General features: G+C 46.5%; 1 protein-coding gene across 20 annotated transcripts in view; it reads right to left on the bottom strand.

Annotated features, from left to right (window-relative positions):
* DMBT1 (deleted in malignant brain tumors 1) overlaps positions 1-8,701 on the bottom strand; it is a 92,347-nt gene extending 83,646 nt beyond the window's left edge. For 16 of the 20 annotated variants that reach the window (XM_041742108.1, XM_041741998.1, XM_041742038.1 and 13 more), the window contains exon 1: positions 8,615-8,690. In XM_041742108.1, coding sequence (XP_041598042.1) covers positions 8,615-8,675 — 61 coding nt within the window. In that variant the 5' untranslated portion in view covers positions 8,676-8,690. Of the gene's footprint in view, positions 1-8,614 lie in introns of all 20 variants that reach the window. The other 4 variants (XM_041742092.1, XM_041742046.1, XM_041741990.1 and 1 more) reach the window with 2 other exon arrangements.
* Positions 8,702-24,036: the final 15,335 nt, after the last annotated feature.

Here is a 24,036-nt window from a genome sequence, read left to right on the forward strand (position 1 = left end):
AGAAGGATTACCAGATAAAATACAGGATGCCAGTTAAATTGGGATTTCAAATAACAAGGATATTTCTTAATGGAAGTGTATCCCAAATATTGTATGGGACATATTACACTAAAAATATACATATCTTTTTATTTGAATTTTGGATAAACAATGAATACTGCTTTAAGTATGTCCCCAAAAGCATGGGACACACACACATGCATGCACACACACACACACACACACACCAAAAACATTTTTTTTTTTACAAATCTGAAGTTCAGATTTAACTGGGTGCATTGTATTTTTATTTAGTATCTGAATACTCTAGGGGAAAGGCATCCTGTAGGTGGCAGTAAGCAAGAAGTTCTCTTCACTGACTCCTATATCTTCCTCACCAGGTCAAGGATGTCCCCCATCCTCACTGTAAACCTGACCACTAGGGCTGTGAGGCTGTTTTCTACATATCTGGCAACTTCATTCCAACCACCTTAGGTGTACAATCAACTAGAGGTAGATATGGGCTCCAAACTTGTTTATGGTGGTTGTACTTGGCATTAAATTCAATTAAATATTAAGAAAATTGAAAAAATGTGGGTAAAAAAAAGAAAGATGGCTTTCTGTAAAAATAAGGCTGAATGCTTTGGAAATAAAATCAAGTTGCTAAAAAAGAAACCAGGAAGGTGACACAGTGAAGAGTACTAGAAATGTATACAACGGGAGAACCTCTATGCTCACACCACTTTGCAAGTGGTTTTCACTTCACGCTCTCCTTTGGAGGAATGGAAACTAGAGATTACATATATGCCAAACATGTATGGTTTATGTAAAAAAAAAACATTGCAGAACCCCAGAAGATCTCCTGGAAGAAAAGTTTACAGCAACAAATTGGTGAACCAAAGTGTATTGATGTGTCTTAAGTGAGAATGAAACACTTAAAATGTGTATGTATCATAGTTCATGGTTCCTCGTTTTATTTTTAATTTATTTTATTTTTTTAAGATTTTATTTATCTATTCATGAGAGACACACACACAGAGAGAGAGGCAGAGACACAGGCAGAGGGAGAAGCAGGCTCCATGCAGGGAGCCCGATGTGGGACTCAATCCTGGGACTCCCGGGACCATGACCTGAGCCAAAGGCAGACGCTTAACCACTGAGCCACCCAGGTGTCCCTACTTCCTCATTTTAAACAACATTTTTGAGTAACCATCGAAATACCTGTCCCAGTAACTTTAGGAAAAGTTATTTTAGGGGCGCCTGGATGGCTCAGTCAGTTAAGCATTCAACTCTTGATTTTGGCTCAGGTCATGATCTCAGGGTCATGAAATCGAGCCCCGAGGCCGGCTCCAAACTGGGCATGGAGACTGCTTGGAATTCACTCTCTCTCTCTCTCTCTCTCTCTCTCTGTCCTCCTCTCCCTCTATGAGAATCTTTTCCTTGTCAAGAACTTATTTTTTAGCCTGTTAATTTTTCCTAAAGAACCTCAGAAACCTTTTTTAAAGAACCACACAATCAAAGAAAAGCCTTCAGATGGGAATTATAGTAAACCTATGAATTGGTTTACAATGACTGACATTTCTGTATTCAGTCCTTCCATCCAGAAAGCTGGCTCATCTATCTCTTCCTCTGCAGGCGATGGCCAAGAAGCCTTGCATGGAGTTTGTATTTTTATTCTTTTTCTTTTATTTTATTTTTAAGTAGGCTCCACACCCCATGTGAAGCTTAAACTCAGGACGTTGGGATCAAGAGTCAGATACTTTATCAACTGAGCCAGCCAGGCGTCCCTATACCTTTATCTTATAAGACTGTTTTGTACAAGCACTTTATTCCATGTCCCTACTTCCTCAGAGCCCACTCTAAGCCATGTCTTGCCCCTCCTGCCTGCTCACAGCTGCTTGTACTTCCTGGAGTAGTGCCAAGAACCACATATGATCTCTGCTAGACCCCTGGGCACCCCTCAACCAAAGCCCTTAGTTCCCTGTTCTCTAGCTGGTTACCTGGTCATCTCACCTGCTAGAGCAAACTTGCAAAGGATGGTGGAGACATTCTGCAGTGTCAGTACTCCCCCTGCCTGAGGGGTCCAGCATCCTGTAGGGCTCCGTAAGCAGTCGTCGAGGGAAGTGTATCTCACCTCTCTCTCGAAATTGCTGTTATATTTCCTTTATATATGTTGCATTCCAGTGGTTTTCAAATGTACCAGAATTACCTGGAGTGCTGGTTTCAACACACGTATTTGGCACCACCTCCAGAGAGCTCCTGATTTGTAAGTCTAGGGGAGCCATAAGAATCTGCACTTTTAACATGTTCTGGGTGATGACTGCTGCTGATGATTCAGGGCCCCCACTTGGAGAACCATTGTTCTAAAATAACTTTTTTTAGAGAGAGAGTGTGTGTGAGCAGGGGGGAAGGGCAGAGGGAGAGAAAGAGAGAGAGAATCCGAAGCAGCGTGGTGGGAGCAGACTTGTACACTTAGGAAGTGGGGAGATGGGGACATGGGTTCAAATTCTTGTTCTGTTCATTCGTCCTCAAAACTCGAGCAAGTCATTAACCTCTCTCAGCCTCAATTTCCTTATCTGTAAAAGGGTAATTACATGGAACTACTTTATAAGGTTATTGTGGAGACAAAACCAGAAAGAAAAAAAAAAACACATCAAGCCGTTAAGATAGTGTCTGTCGTGTAGCTCCAAAATATTCAAAATACAGCAATACAAATTAAAATGTAAAGAAAAGCGGCATCTGAGTGTCTCGGTTCGTTAAATGTCTGACTCTTGACTCAATCTCAGCGTCAAGATGAAGTGAGATGAGTCCCTCATTGGGTTCCGTGCTGTGCATGGAGCCTGCTTAAGATTCTTCTCTCCCTCTCCTTCTGCCCCTTCCTGCCCCTGCTTGCACCTCTCTCTCTTTAAAATATATATAGAAAAAAAAATTTAGATATCGACTTCGCACCTGAAAGCAAAGTAATTTTCAGAACTAAAGAACTAGATATTTAAACACACAAAAATAAGAAACTAGTTAAATGTTTCTCTAATTTCTATAAGAAATTAGAAAGATTATAAGAATTAAAATTCTATTATAAGAATTAAAATTAGAAATTAGAAAATTAGAAATTTTAGACCTAAAATGAAAAGGAAATCACAAAAGAAAACAGCAGTAAATTTAATTATATAAAAAAATATAAAATATTTGTTCAGGGAAAAAAAATTAAAATCCAAAATTAAAGGCAAAAAACAAACTGGGAAACTGTCATCAATATAACAGACAAAGCACTCAGGACCAAATTATATAGAGAGTTTATGTAAATTGACAAGGAAGACACCAACTTTCAAAAATATTGGATGATTTTCTTTTTGAATATAGACAATTCAAGGAAAGAGAATATAAATGGCTTAAAAATGCTCACCTTCACTGTAAGAGAAGAAATGCAAACTTAAATAACCATATACCATTTTTCATCCAGCAATTCAGCCAACACTTTTGAGCCACAATATTCAGAGTATAAAAAATTGTCACTTTTGTTTTTTTTACTGACAGGGGAAAGAATTGGTACACTTCTAGAAAATAATTTATCAATATGTTTTAGAAGACTTAAAAATGATCAACTCTTTGACTCAGTAATTCCACGGCTAAGAATATAGCCCGAAGAGGGGTGCCTGGGTGGCTCAGTCGGTGAAACATCTGCCTCTGGCTCAGGTCCTAGGGTCCTAGCATTGAGTCTCGCATCCGACTCCCTGCTCAGCTTCTCCATCTCCCTCTGCCCCTCCCCCCTCCTGCTTTCTCTCTCTTTCTCTCAAATAAATAAATAAAATCTTTTAAAAAAAGGATATAGCCAAAGGAAATAATTATAATTTCTATAATGTAGACAAAGATGCATGGGCATTCACAGTACTACCCACTATACAAAGAACCTGAACGGAAAGCAGGAAAAAGGGAGAGGTTGAGTACAAGCTTTCTATGAGTAAGATCTGAAAATCTAATGTAAAACATGGTGGTGATAGTGGATCACACTGTATTCTACAACCAAAATTTGCTGAGAGAGCAGAACTTAAATGTTCTTGGCAAAAAATAATAAAATAAAATAATAAAATAAAATAAAATAAAATAAAATAAGAGATAAATATGTGGGGTAATGCATGTATTAACTAGATGGGGAATCTCTTTACAATGGATATTTCTATCTAATCATCAGAGGGTACACTTCAAAAATCCTATTATTTTTATTTGTAACTACACTTCGATAAAGCTGAGATTTTTTTTTAAAAAAAAAAAAGAGGAAAATCTGAAATAACTTCAATGTTCCAAAACTGTGAATGGTATGTTAAAATGTTCAGAATATAAGGATAAATTATAGAAAAACTGTATGTTAAATTATATCACTCACAAGTAATCTGAAAGACAAACGTATTTTAACAATGGCCCTCTTGGGGGATGGATTTGGGGTATTTTTACTTTTTCTCTCACTTTTCTCTAGTTTCTACATTTTCTGCACTAACTGTGCATTGGGAGCTGTGGTCTGAAGCTGAAGATGGCAGGTTATGTAGGAGGCAGAGTCTTCTAGGTGCAGAAGGTACTGGGGCTGTCGGCTGCAGGACAAGAACAAAGGTGAAAGGGAAATTGAAGACAAAGAAAGATAATGAAGCTAATGGTAGAGAGAACTAGAAAAGGAGGAAGGGCAAAGGTAAGAAGGAGGAGGGCAGGTGCTAATATTTTTGAGGAAGTTCCACATTCCCAGCATTGACCTAAGTGCTGGCCATGTAGTATCTACCCCATTTCACCTTCGCAAAATCCATTACGGTGGACGTGTTATGCACATCTATTCTATGGGTGAAAATCCAAGGCTCAGAAGGTAAAACAGCTTGTCAAAAGTCACACAGCTCCCAAGTAGGGAAGCTCACATCTGAGTTTCACACTCAAGCGCCTGGACCCAGACCCAGTGTCCCACACAACTCTGCTAAGCTGCCTCCCCAAATTCAAATTAAAATGATGAGATTCCATTGCAATTTGTCAAAAAAGCAAAACATTTTGAAGTAATAATACACAGTAATGTGGGTATTACTGTTCTTGACATAGCACATAGCTCCTCCTAAACTATATACAAGGAGACAGAACCTGCTCCGGACCCGGCATGAGGTCATGCCTTTGGAGACAGCTCATGGGCACACCCTCTCTCTGGCAGAGCTGGCCCTGCACTGGGGCATTCAGGCTGTTCCCCTATGTTCAGCGTGAGCCAGGCCCTCTGTCAGGCTCTTGGCAATGCAAGCTGTGGTGCCGGGAACTAAGTGAGCCAGACATGAGTCTTGCCCTCTAAGGACTCGCATCATAGCAAAACCCCTAGAAAAATCCACAGATGATTTGGTGCAAGAGTTAAGATGCAATGGGAGAATAAGAGGGACAACCCTAGGATGACACACTCCGTGTGTGTAGTGTGTACATCTATATGTGTGTGTCAGAGTGTGTGTGTAGTGAGTCTGTGTCAGGGGGAGAGATTCCTGGATGAGACATGGTACTTAAAAAATAGCAGCTAGATTTCTCCAGGTGAAGGCAAGGAAGAGGGAGAAGACTGTTCCAGGTCAAGGGAACAGCATGAGTGCAGTCAACATGGCAAAGAGGCAGCATTGCCAGAGTGTGGGAGGTAGGAAGTACAGGTTGCTTTGCACGAGACGGTGAGATGCAAGGTATCCCACAGAACAAATACAATCATGGGGAGAAAGCCAGCATGGAACATGTGGGGAACAGCAACACGGGTGGGTGATGCTCAGCAAGGTGTGGAGACACATGGGGCTGGAGAAGACGACTGAACGGGACTGAAGGAATCTGGATGCCAGGCCGCCACACCTGGGCTCCTCCGATGCACCACCATGGACTCTCTCCTCATTCCAGAACATTCCACAGACTCAGCTCACCCTGAGTCACATAATGCCCACTAGTGAGTTTGCACAATAAATGTGACCCGAAGAGAGGAGAGCTGCTCAGGAGGGCAATCTGCATGGCCTGTTATTTAAGTGGTGCAGAAATGCCTCCCCCAGTCCAAATGTCACCCACATGAAACACATTTTCACAGTGTCTGGAAGTCCCTTAATTAGATTTTCTCCTTTTTTTAAGGCATCAATCACTGCCCAAACCCCCACTAAGCTGTAGAAATGGCAACTACAGGATGAACACTCTGTTAGGAATTCAGTTGTAAAGCAATTATTACTTCCTCATTTTACACAGCATTGACCTTCAAGAAATGAGAGCAAAGGAAATTATGTTAAAAATTTATTAGAATAACTCTGGAGTTTGAGAAAAGTCACAGAGCAAACACACACACACACAGAGAGAGAGAGACCCCACACACCTTGCCCCAGTTTTCCCCAATGTCATCCAACGTTACCGTGGTGCATGCGTCATAGCTGCCAGACCGACGCAGGCACATTCCCCACTTCCTGAACTCCAGCTTTTCTTTGGATTTGACCAGCTTTTCCTTTTTCTGTGCCAGGATCCAGTCCAAGACATCACCTTGCACTTAGGAAGTGAGGTCTGGATACAATGTTAGGACAATGCCTAGAGGAGTAACAGTGGGTGGTTCAAAGGCGCCCTCGCTGGGCCAGACGGTGCAGGGTGACCTCATAGCCATAGCACCCGGGGAGGTTGGAACACAGTCCCTGGTTACAGATGAGCAAACAGAGGCTTGCAGAGGCCCCAGAACTGGTAACCGGCAGCGCCAAAGACGGGGCGAGGAGAGGCCGGGGTTCCACGGCCCCTCCGGCCCAGCACAAACCTGGGGGCACTGAATTTTTTTCACAAGGGCTAGTGCGAGGACCAGAGCTGAGGACAGTGCCGGCTGCCACGGCCCTTCCGGCACCCAGCTCCCACTGGCACCCCACACCCCCACGGGGCTCCAGGGCCAAGACAAAGGCTAAGGGTCATCTCCTCGCCTCTCTGCAAGGAGCAACAAGGGCCACTGGGCCAAAATTGCTACCTGAATGCCAGTGGACCTCCACTAGGTTCAAATCTTGGCCCCGCCACTGACCTGGGACAAGCTTCGTACCTGTCCTGAGGGTCAGTGTCTTCATCTGCCAGGTGGAAATGGTGATACCTAATTTTGGGGCTGTCAGCAGATTTAGACAAGAGAACACAGGCACATTGTCCAGCAGAACCCCTGGTGCAGAGGAAGCACTTCACAGAGGTCAGTCCCCACCTCTGAGCTGCAATATGGGCACACAGGCACCTGTGCCTGTGCGCACCCGAACCTCATGGGAAAACCACAAATTCCCTCAATCCAAGAGCGCTGCTGCCATAAACTCCACAGTAGATAAGAACAGGACAACTCCCACCCTGTCCCTCAGGGGCCAACTTAAATCACTTGTCACCTCTCAAAGCCAGTGCAAATGCAAGGATTAATGTTCTATAGGTGAAAGCTAGAGCTAACAACACTGCCCCCCATTTTCAAGTATTTCTATACAGACAAGATTTCCAGCCCCCTGACTGCCCAGAGCCAGTACCCACTGACGTCCTCCTGGCAAGAAAAGAAGATGGGCATCCCCTGTCGGCTAGCCCACCTGTGTCACCCTGCCAGCCGCTCGCATCACCCGGTGCAGTCCTGCTCCCCATCACCAGCTCACCGAGGGCTTCCTTATGGGGTGTTGCTTTCGTGAAGTTAATTCCCCAAATAAACCTGTATCTCCGGAGCTTCCCCTACACAGCCAGGGGGGCAGGAGTGAGAGTTCTGGAAGTTCTCTAGAAATTAAGGTGCTTTCGCCCCGTCTTCTGAAATCCATGAGTGTAGCAAAAGGTGACGCCAAAGGAAGCAGGAGAAAGGCAGAAGAGAAGAAGAAAGGAATGAAGGGAGGGAAGGAGGAAAGGAAGGGAGAGAGAACAGAAGGGAAGAACCAAGACAGAGACAGAGGCAGAAAGGGAGAGAGACAGAGAGATAGCTCATAGGCGGACCGGCTAACCGGCCAGCTCACTTAGTATCTCCCTGCATTGCCATCGAGATCGACAGCTACGCTGGTGTCGGTGTTCTTTTGTGCACAATCACTTCACACTCTAAGAACACAAAGGTACTTGTGAGTTATAGAGCTTCAAATCATTTATCTAAAGCAGAGAGTGACAGGTGCAAACCCTGGAGTCCTAATAATCTTATCTCTGCTCAGCTACTTGACCTGAGTTTGCTTGATAAATATTATCAAGCCAGATACTCCTGCAGAAAGAAGTCACATAATGAGCACTTTCAGGGGCGATCTTACTGCCCATTCTTAAAGTACGCCAACCATGACCTTAACCAACCATGTCAAAGTTTTAGAGCCTCTTAATAGTACAGATGCACTTTTCCTTAACTTTGAGAATTTTTCTAAGATCAATCAATCATTCGTTGGTTGAGCTACTCACTGAAAACATTGACATAATGATTGACTTTTTCTAACTACAACCGTTGTATTTCTCAGCCAGAAACAAAGTGCCCCCCTCCCCCCCAAAAAAAAGCCATTCCTTCTCAACACTTGCAATGACAATTATGAGCAAAGAATTGCCTCCTCCCTGATACAAGACTCCCCCTGAAATGGAAAGTCTAGCACCAGGGAATATTTAGATATAATCTGCCCTGATTTGGATTTGCAAGAGTGAAATTAATGAATATAATAATTATATAAAATACCTGAAGATAGAACTGGACCCAGTAAAAGACATATTTCAAAGATGACCATGGAGAGCCCCATTTTGCTGGGTTCTTCTCAATTAGAATAAAAAATTCCTTGATATTTATAGGTTCCCCGCTGAAAGGAGGCGTGTCCTCTGGGGTGGTATATTTCTACTGCTGCCATAAATCAGCACAAAGGAAGTGAGGAATTTTGCTAACAGTTGATGGCTAATCAGTAGGAACTTAGGTGTGTGAGATGATTGCTATATGAATGATCTGGCTACGTTCCCACGGCAAACACACTGACAGTGATACCCGTCCCCAACTTCCTTTTAGGTGAAACTCAAAGACTCTCAGGTGCTCTCTCTCCGAATATAAGCTCAATTTTAATCTTGGAAAATTTGAATTAATTTGTGGGAAATCAGCCCCAAGTTTCAAGCAGAGCAGGATGTGGGCTGCTGAGCAAACACAGGACCTGGTGCCAAAGGGAAAACCATCTCGTTGGGTTGTTCTGTCCTGGCAATGCATTCTCTTATTGGCCCCTTGCCTTGGAGAAACAACACAATTGGAGAGTAGAAGTTAAAGGGGTGAGTTCATAGAATCTGTGGGCTCGAATTAACTTCCACCATCTTCTGGATCTCAAACTAATCCCATACACAGGAGCTGAGAAACATGAGACCTGAAACTGAACCACCTCCAACCATTTCACAGGCTTTGGTCTCTTGGTCCCTGGCATTCACGTTGTATAATTCTTGGAGCCTGGCAAACCCACAAGCCTGGACCTCCTCTTACCTTAGACACCATCCCTCTCCTTGGGCTTGTTATGTAGGTATCACTTTGCCCTTTATCACCAGACTCTGGTAAACCCCCTACATCCCCAAGAAGGTTACCTGTCATTTATTTTTATCATAATGCTCTAGGTGGTTGGCAACCCTTGGTAGAGCATATGGCTTTGCAGGACTTGCCTCTGTTCTCCTGACCTGGAGGAGCAGTACCCTGCCTCTCACCTGACACACCAAGGCTTTCAGGCGACACCTTGGCTTCCGTGCCATGAGCTGCTAACCTGTAAGTCTCCTGGTGCTTCATTCTGGAAGGATACCAGGAACCCGTGCCAATCAGGATTTAGGGCTGGGCATCTGCACTTTCCTTCATCCAGATGAAAGATACATTCAGCCTGAGGATTTCATTTTTAATCCTACAGCTCTTCCTGTTGTTCCCAAGTTCCACTTCTCCCTTTGAAAACAGGCACATCTCTGTAAGATAGCCTCATTGTGTTTCATTCTCCTGCTGCCGGTCCAACAAATGGTAGGTATCAGATAACAACAGAGCAAGGATGCACATCTGCTAGGGATGCCTAAGACTGGACAGCGCATCAGATTCCTCTGCTGGAGGTTATGATAATTTGGTTCTTGGTGGGCTGGGCTGAAAACGATCATGAAACTGGCTCCGGGATCATCAAAACAAGGAAGCTATGATAGCTTAGTAATGTCTGCTTTGAGCACAGCAGAGAAAATGGTGGTAGGAGTATGAAATATCCTTGAGGGAGAAGAGGGTAAATGTGTCTTTCCCTTACTGAGGCACACGGCCTGGCCCTGGAGACAGCCCCACACAGTGATGCTTACAATAGGGAGCAAGTATTAAGGCAAGTTACATTGGGAACATAAAGAAAAAATATCTAAATCCAATGGCAGAGGCAGTTTCTCAGAGAGGGGGACTCAGAAACATAGTCTTGATATATAAACGGGAGTCATCCCGTGACCACCAGTGGGAAGACTGGGTGAGCAACAAGGGATGACTCTCTGGACTGTGTGAGAAGGGAAGCAGGAGGGTATCCGGCCAGGAGACCAGGGAGCAAGCCCCACTGGTAGCTCAGCTCAGACTGGGAACATCTTTCTCGAGAACCTGGTAAGATTTTCCCAACAGCACAGTCCTCCCATGTTTGCTATTTTGGTGACCCTATTCTTCTTCCTCCTTGGTCAGCAGTAAAAAGCCTAAGACAACGGGGTCTTGTGAGCTTTTTGTTCAAAAGACTCCAAGAAGAGAGAAGTGGAGGGAACCTACCTGTCATTTCAAAACCACTTGAGGATATTTCCAAGGTGGGAAAATGAGGAATGTGAGGGGGGCAGTGGGAAGGTGGGTGTCCTTAATAAACAGGAAGAACATGATGGGGCTGAGGGCACCTGCCACCACCATGTAAGTCCTTCACCACCAGGAACCCACCTTGTCCCAAGGCCCTTTTTGGGGTTAGAAGGCCCTGTCCAGAGAGGGCCTCCTGTGTGGAGAGGAGGATCCACCACTCCAATGGCATCTGCTCCTTCTCCAAGGGCTCACCTGCCCCGTCCCACTAGCCTTGGAGCACCTGTGTCAGCGGCATGTCTAGGGGAAGACCAGAGCTACAGAGCTACCAGTAAGAGCAACAGGACAGAGAAGCTCGTCAAAGCTCTGAGGCTCGGCAACCAGGCCTCATGTGTGAAGGACCTTCCCCAGGCAAAGGTGATCCTGATGGCCACCTGCTTTCAGACTCGGGAGGTGGAACCAAGCTCTCTGGCTCAATCCCAAAGGCATGGCCCTCCCTGGAACCCTATAGGTTTACACATGGCTTTGGCTTTTCCAGTAGCAGAAACCTTTCCTAAATTGAAATTCACTGGGAGCCCCCAAATCTAAAACAGGTCAGCAGAACCCTCCAGATTGTGGTAGGAGGAGTCTCCTGCCAGTTTAGCCAGCTCTTCCTCCTTCCTGTCCTCACCACCCTCTCGCTTTCTGCACCCCTGCCCCCACCATTTCCTCCTATCAGGCAGCCTGTGGCAGAGCTGGGAATTCCTTGAGGGAGTTCTATCCCTCCTTCCACAGAATGGGGAACTGGAGGCCCAGCTTGGCTCCAGGGATTGCCAGAGGCACTGCCCCAGTACTGAACTGGGGTCCCAGGTAGGCTCCTCAGAGCAGGAAACTGCCCTCAGCTTAGGGGGCCTAGTCCCCTTTGTCCAGAGATTGGCTCTACCCACAGACCAGTGCCCTGCTTGCCACATGGGAGGCTGGAGGCAATACAGTTTCCCCATCACCTCTGCGAGGTGTCTGACCTCTGAGACCAGGAGCCCCATGACCTGGGACAGACCAGGTTCATTGAGCTGAGGGTGCAAGAGGGAGGCCTGGGAGCCTCGGTGGGAAGGGATGGGCTGCCACAACTGCAGGCATTGCTGCATGCTTCTAGCCGCTGGGTCCTAGAAGACTGTGTGACCGTGGCTCCCCTTCAGGTGTCAGGTTGACCTCCAAAATGTGATTTTTACCCCTGCAGAGTAGCACACTGGAACAGTTAGCCATTGTTACTACCGTAACAACCCTTTGGGTACTGTGTATATGACGCTTACAGCGCCACTCAGCTCTGCTCTCAGAGAGCCTGTCTTCTCAACCAGGCTCCAAGGGACCCCACCCCATCCAGCCCCACCATGATCTGAGCCGTCTCATCATCCCTGCTGCCCCTCTGAAATCACAGTGCCTCCAGCAGAGCAGGGATTCGACAGGTGCTGGATGTTGAAGGTGGGTGTCAGGAGCAGCCCCTGCTCTTGCTCTCCAGGGACACCCCATGTCCTCGAGGTGGGGACACTGAGATCCAGAGAGGCAGAGTGACACAGAGCCAGGCCAGGGTCCAGGACAGCTCCCAGCAGAAAGATGGAGAGTAGGAGGATTGATATAGCTTGCTGTGCAACTGGATACAATCCAACTGTAGAATCTTCCAGAAACAAACTCCCAAATGGCCTCTGAAACGTAGAAGTTGGATCATGTTCCTCTCGGGATGATGCTGAAAGCCCTGCATGGTTTACAGGCCCCACAGAGCCAGCTCACTCCAGCGATAGTCTAGCCTCAGGGCCTTTGCATTTGCTGTCTCCTCTGCCTAGAAGACTTTTTTCCCCAGAAGTCTGTGAGTTCACTCTATCCCCTCGTTGAGATTTTTTCTGACCTATGTCTCCTCCTTGCAGACTTTCCTAACCATCTCTCTTTAGCACTCCCTAAGCCCTTCCTGGCTTACCATGCTCCACTTGCTTCTCATCAGCTGGTCTCCTTATATTTTATGTCTTTACTCTTGCACCTGTCTGCTCCCACTGCCATACAAGCTCTGCAACGCAGGGATGTGTGTCTGTTTTGTTCACTGCTGTATCCCCAGAATCTAGAATGATGCTTAGCATGTAGTAGGTCCTCAAGAAATATCTGCAGACTGAATTGACTTGAGTGGGTGTGAGCAGATCTGGAAGGAGAGACCAGGAGTTCTACATTAACTGGGTACTGACCACATGTTAAAGATAATGCTATTTATTCGTATCTTTATTCAGCAAATATGTGCTGAGCACCTACGATGTGCCAGGCACTGCTCTAGGTAATGGGGCTAAAGTCCAAAGCCAGGTAGACATGATCCCTGCCCTCATTGGCTTTATAAACTAGGGAAACACAGACAATAGACAAGAAATAAATAAGTAGGGAGAAGCATTTCAGATTGCAGAAGAATTATGAACGAAGTGAGTGAGGTAATAGAGTATCGGTGGTAAGGAGACCTACTTTGGATGAGCTGCCCCATAAATCACATTAGCTCAATAATGGCTTCAGAGGAATCTGGAGCTCAGAGAGGGTAAGTAACTTACTCAAAAATCACACAGCTAGAAAGTGGCAGAGCCAGAGCTTGATCTGTAAGTCTGACTCCAATCCCTGGTATTTTCCCACTAAATCCCAATGCCTTCCCCACCCTGCCCCTAGGAGACTGTATTTCCAGTCAAATGGTGGGCCTTGGGTTTGAGTGCCATCCACCAAAGGACATCTTGATACTCAGAAATATTCAAAAGAATGGGTAGAGAAAGAAAATAGGCTCTGAGGTCCTCAGAACAGGTGCCGGATTCTTTGACATATGCCCTATGAAAGACGCTAAGTGACCTGTCCCCAAAAGGGTGAAGCGAGAGTATTTTTAAGGACAACAGTAGATCTAGACCAGTACAATTGGAAGCCACACAGGCAGCTACAATCCAGGGTTGGCTCACAACAGAATGGAGAAACAAAAGGAAATCAGAACTGTCTGATTTTCAATCTCTCTCTGCCTCCTGCCTTCCCCTTTCTCTCCCCACACTCAGACACCTCAGGGCCAGATCTCCTTCACCAACCATCACCATCCTCCCCAGCGTTATTTACAACTCTTTCCCACTGAGTCACAGAAGGTTAGTGAAGCCCAGTGCGCTGCCTCTCCAAGGGGCTTATTATAACTGAGCAGGGAGTCTCTGGGGGCGAAGGTCCATTGACAAAATGAAGGAAGCAGGGGGACGGTGAGGGCACCATCCCGTGGAATGGCAGCATCATGGACTGTTAGCCTTTTCAAGTTCAATTCACCCCAGGGTGATCAGGTTCTAGGAAATCCAGTTACACTAATTATACTCACCAGACACTAATTGGTAAGCCAGGGGGCCAAGTCATTCATTTACAATAGGAGTATACTTTGGCTCCAGAATTAGTCTGCTTGAAAGACCAAATTATATACCGATAGTTTGATGAGCAAAGAATAAGAACAAGGAAACTGGATGGCATCCAAAAGAAACTCCTAACAAGATAAAGGAGCCTGTCATTGTCCCTTCTTGGAAGTCTCTGCATAAAGAACTATTCTGGGCACCTCTGAAGGCTTGTGGTCATGATTGCACCCCCAATTCCCAGACACGCAGCCCCTGCTAGGGAAAAGATACTGGAGACTCTTAGGTAGGCCACCTCCAGCCAGAGCATGGGTGAACTTGGGCCACAGCCAGTGTGGTTTACTTCATAATTATTTGTGTTCCAGTTGTTTCGGGAGGATAGTATCTGATGGTTGTTTCGCTACGTTAAGAGACTGAAGTTTAGTTATTTTAGAAGAAGTCTTAATGATCCAAAGGGGCCAACGGTGGGTCAATGTCTACTCAGAGGATGTCCTAAACCATAAGACAGTCCATTACCCTCGTCTCCTACAACACGTTTCCCAGGACTGGGAAAAGACATAGAAACAGGATGAACAGAAACCAAAGATACCACCAATATGCTCAAGAGTCTAGACTGAACATGCTGGCTAAACCAAACATGACTAAGTGCACCCCAAATCAGACTTGTCCTTGAGTCTAAAAATCAACTGTACCAGTCCTGGTGGTGGGATTTTCACCAAGCATCCGTAAAAGCAACTGCAGGGTTAGAAATGATTGGGAAGGTAGTAGGAGTCACTGAGAGCACATGCATCCTAGGGCATCCTAATTGCTGCATGAAGCCCTGAGGGAGGGAGCACCTAGTTCCCTCCAGACGGACAAGAACACTTCTTAAATACTCGCTTAGGTTCATCTAGACATTTGATGTACTGAACCACACTCGTTCTCCAAGTGAGGTTCCCGAACCCACAGCATCAGCATCAGCCAAGAACTTACCAGAACTGTAACATCTTGGGCTGCTGAGTAGGCCCCAGAAATCCACGCTTTAACAAGCCCTCTGGGTAACCCCAAGCCTCGCTCACAGGACAGCCGCACCAAACAACCTCAGGGAGCACCCCTACATGCCTGGCTCACATCCCCATCCGGGGGCACGGAGGCAGTAAAGCACGTTCCTGCATGGCAGAAATGCAGCAGGGCCAATGGCAGTGGGGAAGATTTTGGGGAGTAGGAGGGGAGGTAATAACTGAAGTCAGGGCAGTAAGCCGGGGTCCAGCTGGATGCCAAGGGAGCAGGGCAGAGAAAGTGGGGGAGCCCAGAATGTCCAGCTCTGCTTTGAGTCATTGGGCCACCAATTAAAGGAGATTTGAGACAGGGAACTCAGGAGGAAGGGGGGGCACTGGGGATGATGGGTGCTTTCCTGGGCTCCACCCCAGCCCTCTGTTCTTCCTCCTCCTGACGGACTCCATCTATCCCCCTGGCTTTGCACTTTGACCCTGATTCTCTACCCGAGCCCTGCTTCCCCGGGCTCTGGCTACCTGCTGGCCATCTCCACTTGCACAAAAGCCTAACACACATGTTCAGTTGATTTAAGCCTGGAGGGGATAGGAGAGGTGCCCTGGGAAAGGTGAACTGAAGGCCTAACAAGCAGCCACAAATCAGAGGGTCCCAGGCCAGGGGTAATGTGGAGAAAACTATCTGCGGTTCCAGGGGGCTGGAGGGTAAAGGTCATGGACGTGCTGACAGGCTGGGGTGAAGTGGGGGTAGAGGCAAGAGTCACCATCCGTGTGCAGGCACTAAGGACAGGAGAGGGTAAGGACTCTGTGCCAGGACTGGGCTCTGGCAGCATCAGGCTGAGGTTCTGGAAGCTCCTAAGGTTCTGGTCACGGCCGTGGAGGATAAAGTAAGATCGCAGGGAAGAGGGTCTGAGAACTGAAAGGCTCTGCTGGATGCCACACTCCAGGCAGGTGATGGGCCTGTTGTTTCCAAACATTTGTTGTTATGAACCCATGGATTTTCAAAAAATTTTATTTTGGGATTAATACAATGCTGTCATCTTTTATTTGGTAAGTGAAAATGCTTTTTTTTTTTTTTGTATATGTTTTTATTGGAATTCGATTTGCCAACATATAGCATAACACCCAGTGCTCATCCCGTCAAGTGCTCCCTTCAGTGCCCATCACCCAGTCACCCCAGCCCCCCGCCCACCTCTCCCCCTTGTTCGTTTCCCAGAGTTAGGAGTCTCTCATGTTCTGTCTCCCTCTCTGATTTTTCCCACTCATTTTCTCTGCTTTCCCCTTTAATCCCTTTCACTATTTTTTATATTTCCCAAATGAATGAGACCATATAATGTTTTTCCTTCTCCGATTGACTTACTTCACTCAGCATAATACCCTCCAGGTCCATCCATGTCGAAGCAAATGGTGGGTATTTGTCGTTTCTAATGGCTGAGGAATATTCCATTGGATACATAGACCACAGCTTCTTTATCCATCACCTGTCGATGGACACCGAGGCTCCTTCCACACTTTGGCTACTGTGGCCATTGCTGATAGAAACATCGGGGTGCACGTGTCCCGGAGTCTCATTGCACCTGAATCTTTGGGGTAAATCCCCAACAGTGCAATTGCTGGGTCGTAGGGCAGGTCTATTTTTAACTCTTTGAGGAACCTCCACACAGTTTTCCAGAGTGGCTGCACCAGTTCACATTCCCACCAACAGTGCAGGAGGGCTCCCCTTTCTCCACATCCTCTCCAGCTTTTGTGGTTTCCTGCCTTGTTAATGTTCCCCATTCTCACTGGTGTGAGGTGGTATCTCATTGTGGTTTTGATTTGTATTTCCCTGATGGCCAGTGATGCGGAGCATTTTCTCATATGCTTGTTGGCCATGTCTGTGTCTTCCTCTGTGAGATTTCTGTTCGTGCCTTTTGCCCATTTCATGATTGGATTGTTTCTCTGCTGTTGAGTTTAATAAGTTCTTTATAGATCTTGGAAACTAGCCCTTTATCTGATACGTCATTTGCAAATATCCTCTCCCATTCTGTAGGTTGTCTTTTAGTTTTGTTGACTGTTTCTTTTGCTGTGCAGAAGCTTGTTATCTTGATGAAGTCCCAATAGTTCATTTTTTATTTTGTTTCTTTTGCCTTCATGGATGTATCTTGCAAGAGGTTGCTGTGGCCAAGTTCAAAAAGGGTGTTGCCTGTGTTCTCCTCTAGGATTTTGATAGATTCTTATTTCACATTTAGATCTTTCATCCATTTTGAAAATGCTTTTTTAAATTATTTTTTTAAGATTTATTTGAGAGAGTGCGGGCAGAGGGAGAGGGAGAGGGAGAGAAAGAATCTCCAGTAGACTCCCCACTGAGCATGGAGCCCGACACAGGGCTGGATACCATGACCCTGAGATCACGACCTGAGCCAAAACCAGGAGTCAGACACTCAACTGACTGAGCCACCCAGGCATCCCGAAAGTGGTTTTAAAACCCAATTTTCGGGATCCCTGGGTGGCGCAGCGGTTTGGCACCTGCCTTTGGCCCAGGGCGCGATCCTGGAGACCCGGGATCGAATCCCACGTCGGGCTCCAGGTGCATGGAGCCTGCTTCTCCCTCTGCCTGTGTCTCTGCCTCTCTCTCTATCTCTCTGTGACTATCATAAATAAATTTAAAAAAAAAATTAAAAAAAAACCAATTTTCATCACTAACATTTCATAAGCTAATGGACATTTAGCCACAAGGAGACAGGAGTGAGATAAGTTCAGATTCACCCGGCTGGTGAGGGCTCCTCAGCCCACTGTACAGTCCCGGGCCAGCTCCCCAACTCAAGCCTAGCCCGGTCCCACAGCCCTTCTGCACCCTTTCAATCTGATCCCATCTAGCAGTAACAGTGAACTCTGAAAAACACAGGATGGATCCCATTGTTCTGCTGAAGCCTTCAGGGGTCATCCTAGTACATGCGACATAAAGGCCAAACTCCACAGCTGAGCCCCTGTGTAGAGACCACATGTCCAGCTGTCCTGAGACAGTCCTGGTTCTTCTTATCCCAGAGCCTTGACAGCTGGAACTCACTTCCACCAGCATCCTGGGTGGGATGGTGGGATGTAGGCATCTCCCCTCAGAATCCAGAACACTCTGCCCATCTCCCTCTCTCACCTTTGACAAGGAGTGTGAGCATATCAAGCCAGTGAAGCAACACCAGGGGCAGAGGAGGGAAAAGGAAATAAGGAAGAAAGCAGGGTTCGCTCACAGGAGGGGGTGACGCTGGTGGTGAAGGATCTAGATTCAAACCCAGCCTGACCATCCCCAGTGCTGCAGATCTTCACACTTCTCTTTGCCCCGGGACAGGAGGTCAACATGAGGGGAGTCTAGTGGGGTGCCCATCAGGCCCCTACACCACCTGCCCTCCAGGCTTGGAGACTGCCTCTGTACTGCCCTCATTCCAACTCTTGAGGAAAGAGGCAGTGACGCTAAACTGCAAGTGAAGTAGGCCAAAGGGAGCAGCCGAAAGGACCCCCTCTACCCAGAAGGAAAGATTTTATTTACAAAGGGGATCATCTGTTGCCCACATTGGCTGTAGTCCTAAGTGAGCTCAGGTGGCACCTGTGGCCCCTGGAGACAAGGAAGCCATCGCCAAGCCCCTTCCACTCCGGAGAACTGGTTCACATCAGGTTTGAGGCAATGGTTCAATTCCACTGCTTTATTCATCAACAACCACCACGTCAGTCTTCGTCATGGCCTTGACAGGTAGTGTTGAAACCACAACAAATACTATAACTCCAAGGAAATTGGAACAAAGGAAGAGTTTTAAATACGTATGGGGTAATGACAAGCATGCAACACTCAGCCAAACCAAAGAAACAAAAGTGCCACTGGTGTCACCAGAGCTTAAGAGCAGCACAGCCATAATGGACTTCTTATGTGCGCCCAGTGAAGAAGGAAACCACGATTGATGGCCTCCACAAAGCTGTCTCTGACTCTCAAGCTAGTTCCTTGAGTGAGAAATGTTTCATTCACATTTCCTTCTTCCTTATTACAACATGAAGCCCAGAGAGCCAAGGTGAGTGTGTGTGTGTGTGTGTGTGTGTGTGTGTGCGCGTGTGCATGCATGCACATGTGGGCATGGGCAGTATCCCCCAGGAGATGCCTGACCCACCATTTCATTGGATGTAATTGGGTGAATGCTTTTTTTTTTTTTTTCATGATAGTAAAAGGTAGTTTAGATCAGGCTGAGACATTAGCCACCTGCAGGCAACTGGCCCCAGGCCAGAGAGCACTGCCCTGTGGGAGGAGCTGCCCTTACCCAAGGCTGGGGTGGAGCAGCTGAGCCCTCCCTCACCTCTGGGGTCACTCTCAGAGTGGCTTGGGCTCTGCAGAGGAGGTCCAGATTGGGAGATGTGCCAAGGTTCAACCCTTTCCTTATGCCAAAAGTGCCAGGGCATGGGAAAGGCTTTAAAGCTTTCTCATTCAACCAGGAGAGACTTATTCGAGTTCTCTCTCCTTCTCTGTCATCGCCCAACCATGTTTCAGAAATCTGTCTTGCTTTCTTCCATGAAGACTTTTCTCCCTGATGGCCGCCAGGGTCGCCACCCTCACCCTGGGTCTCCTCTTGCTCACACGCTATGCCCTTGCTCCAAAACAATTACACGCAATTTTCAAAACCACATACAAAGCAACAGCAAAGAAAGAAATGTTTAAGACCATATACATGGAAAACTAATGGTAGGCTAGGAAAACAAAGCCAGGGTAAAATTACAAATCAAATCAGAAATGCCATAAGGCCCTCCACTAGAGGATCGTAGTTGTGAGAGTGCAATTGGAACAGCAGCTCGGTGCTTCCTAGCACTCACGCAAAGACGCAAGCAAGATCAGCCTGAGATTTTACCCATCTGTTGTTCTTGGAGGCATCACTTTTCTTGTTCCCAAGGCCGGAAAAAAAGTGTCTCCCAAATGGCCTCATGGACAGATTACCTAGGTGAAGGACAGTGACTTTCAAACCATATTCCCACATCGCAGAGGTGCCATGGGTGTGACAAAGAGGATGAAGCGGTGGTTGTGCTCCTGCACTGCCCTCCTCCCCACCAGCAGCAGCTCCAGCAGAGCAGCTCCTCTCGCTGGGTGGCCCTTGGAACTGCTGCGGGGCACCCAGCATGTGGCCTCTGCAGCCCAGAGACAGGGAGCTGCTGCCTTTCAGTTCTTACCTGATAGGAACTTTGACTTTGACTTGATTAAAGTCCTCCATCGTATCCTATTTTCTAGCAAACCCAAACTCCTGGAAGACTTTCACTTTTCTATGTAGACAGAAGTGCAAGAAGCTCATGTCACACAAGAGGCCCCACATGTGGATCTCCTACTCCCTTCCCCGTCCTCACTGCAAGCAGCCCAGGTGATGTGTTCAAGCCCTACTAGGGCTAATAAGACTCCAGGAAAGGTAGTTCCTCTTCTAACATCGTTATTCCCCTAAGAATTCTATAGAATTGTCTCTTCACTCCTTAGAAACTATGGAGAAGGGAAAAAAGCCACTTCTTTATGTGCATCCTCCACATAAAATACACAGAATGTCCTCAATCACAGCATGTCGTGGGTTATATATCATTCTTGCCATTGGATTAAGTAACCATGTTGAGGGAGGAAGAAGGATAAGACGCATTAAAAGTGTGTCTCAACAAAATCAGAGAGGGAGACAAACCATAAAGAGGCTCCTGACTCTAGGAAACAAACTGAGGGGTGCTGGAGGGGATGGGATACTGAGTGACAGGAATTAAGGAGGGCATGTGATGTAATGAGCACGCTGGGTGTTACATGCAACTGATGAATCACTACACTCTACCTCTGAAATTAATAATACACTGTTAATTAATTGAATTTAAATTTTTTTTAATTTATTTTTTTTATTCATTTATGATAGTCACACAGAGAGAAAGAGAGGCAGAGACAGGCAGAGGGAGAAGCAGGCTCCATGCACCGGGAGCCCGACGTGGGATTCGATCCGGGGTCTCCAGGATCACGCCCTAGGCCAAAGGCAGGCGCCAAACCGCTGCTCCACCCAGGGATCCCTGAATTTAAATTTTTAAAAATATGTCTCTCTGGTGGAGATGATTCATGGTCTGAGAAATGTTAAAAAACAGAACAAAACACATACATGTCAGAATCAGCAAAATAGACTGATTAGAAAAACCTGATTTCTAGAAGGATCTAGAAGATTCTAAGATAGCTTCCCAATATAAAAAGAGAATTTAGAGGTCACCTTATCCATGCTCCTTATTTTCCAAGGAGGAAATTGAGCCCCAGAAGGTGATGTGTCTTGCCCAAACTTCCTGGGTCTGGAGCCCAGTCTCCTGGCCCCCTAGTCAAGGGCCTTCCCTGTCCATCTGCTGCCTCCTTACAGACTTCTGGTGGCTTGTCACCTCGCCACTCTTCAATAATGCACTGCCAGTCCATAGCAAACTGTAAAGAAAGCTGCTATATAAAAGTAGAGATAAGAGCCAGATTTCTCCAAGTTGGCTTCCTGGTTGACCTGGAAATTGCCTTGCTTCCCATTGTCCTGTGGCCCAAGGTGAGGAGGGTCCTCCCTGGAGATGGGGAAACCATAGCTGCTTTCTCCAGGTCCTACTGGAAGCTGTCTTCATGGAACCACAGAAACATACAGAGGGTAGGGGCTGAATTTCTGTTTTGTTTCTCAATAGAGCCACATGCAGGGCCAGGGTGCCAGGGCCCCTCAGGCCTCGTTCTAAGATCAGGGTCACAAAGCTGTGCTGGGTCATGTAGAAGAATCCTCCACCACCCCCAACCCCGAGATTCTGAAACACTGACTTTGGTGTGTTGGGCCTGGAGATTTTTCTGTTCAAACTTCCCAGATGATTTGGGGGCACACCCAGAGAGCGGCTCTGAGCGTGGCCAGGAGGAAGTTCAGATGGCGCCGCAGCAGATTCATCTGAGAATAGCAGAAAAGTGGTTTGGGTTGCAAGGTGATGACCTTAAATAGCTCCTAGAGGAATCTGTATGTAATTCAATAGGGAAACTGGGAGACCTGGCAGGGTTTTGAGGTGGAGAGTGGTGAGAGATGAGTTTTATAAAGACACACAACAGAACGAGAAATGACAGCGTGTGTGTGTGTGTGTGTGTGTGTGTGTGTGTGTGTGTGTGTGTTGGGATGCATGGAGGCACGCACATATTTAGAGAACATGGTCATGCCCAACGCACTGTGCCAGGGGCCTGGAAGGCTACTAGGTAGAAGAAAACGATCCCCGCCAGAAGGAGCTTACAATCCAGCTGGGGAGGAAGGTCACTGGAAAATAACCCATGAAAACCAGGTGGCCCCTTAGAGACCTCAAATCAGAGCTGGCACTAGGGACGGGTGCTGGAGACCTCAGGAGGCAAATGGCTTTATGAAAACAGACTTCAGTGAAATCAAAGACATTTCTAAGCTTGGATCTGGGGAACAGATAAGAGTTAGATCTATAATAGTCAAAGATTTATGAGGTGGTACCTGGCAGTGCCTAGACATTAACAAGTTCAAATCTTCGTCTACAGTACCCACCAGCTTTTCATAAATAGAAAAATCACTGGTCGTTTCTGAACTATTATTTGGACAAATATTTTTCATTTAAAAAGTAAAAATGAAATCACGGACAGTGCACAGATGGCCCGTACTGTGGCTGGTGGGTGGTGTGTGCCAGGGGGCTCTGCTGAAGCCAGTTCCACAGATCCAAGGGATCTACCCAGATTTCACAAAGCAGTTTAGGGCTTCAGCCGGGCCCTGTGGATGCCGTCAAGAAGATCCTTGACATTCCTGGGAGACAGAGTCCCAGATCTTGTAAGCATCTGATCATAAACCACTTTAGAAAATTCTGATGTACTGACAGGATGGCAGCCAAAGTAAGTTAAAAGGAGGTATAATTTGGATCCTGAGTTATCATTTGTGGCCGGATTTAAAACAGTGGCCTCAAAAACAAAAACAACAAACCAAAAAGATACCCAAAAACACTCCATCAACAAATTGCTCCAATAAGTGATCAAAATTTAATTTCCAGATCATTTGTAATTTTGTAATGGAAGAAAATGTATTTTAAAAAAAAGATAAAATGTTTTATTTTATTTAAAATAGCAAAATAAGGGTCCCTGAGTGTCTCAGTCGGTTAAGCATCTGCCTTAGGCTTGGGTCATGATCCCAGGGTTCTGGGGTAGAGCCCTGTGTCGGGTTCCCTGCTCAGCAGGGAGCCTGCTTCTCCCTCTCCTCTGCCTGCCACTCTGCCTACTTGTTCTCTCTCTCTCTGTGTCAAATAAATAAATAAAATCTTAAAAAATAAATAAAAGAGCAAAATATATCTCCATCTTTTATCTTGCATTTGTGTAAAATACATCTTCCAAATAAATGCTTTAAGAAGGGTAATACAGTTGTAGAGGCGCCTGGGTGACTCAATCGGTTAAGCATCTGACTCTTGGTTTTGGCTCAGGTCATGGTCTTAGGATGGTAGGATCGAGCCCCACATTGGGCTCTGCCCTCAGTGTGGGGTCTGCTTGAGATTCCCTTTCCCTCTCCTGCCCCTCCCCCTGCTCATGCATGCACCCACGCATGTGCTGTCTCTAAAATAAATAAATAAATCCTCTTTTTTTTTAAAAAAAAAAAAAGGAGAATATATTTGTAACTTTAGCACATGCAATGGTGATAGATTGTCCCATAATATTGAGATGGAAGAAATTTCGTGATAATTTTTCCTAATCACCCCCTGCCACCAGCCTCTTATTCACCAGTGCTGATGAGAAGGCCCACACCCACCATCCTCCAAGGGTCCTCCTGCCTCCTTCAATGGTCCTAGGCACTCCCCGAGTGGTTAACTGACACTGGACTGATCCTGGTCTTCCAGCCCACCCACCACTGAAGCTCATAGAGGCAGGTCTTGCTGGACCTGCTTCCTGCCCAGCCCAGCCGGCTCACCCAGTGGTGGGTGTGACTCTTGTGTCCGAGACCCTAAGGTTAATGCCCAGGCCTTTGCTGATGCCCAGGCCACCAGCCCAAAAACTGGTTTGTGATTCAGA

Source organism: Vulpes lagopus, chromosome 2 (genome assembly GCF_018345385.1).
Source record: "Vulpes lagopus strain Blue_001 chromosome 2, ASM1834538v1, whole genome shotgun sequence".
NCBI lineage: Eukaryota > Metazoa > Chordata > Mammalia > Carnivora > Canidae > Vulpes > Vulpes lagopus.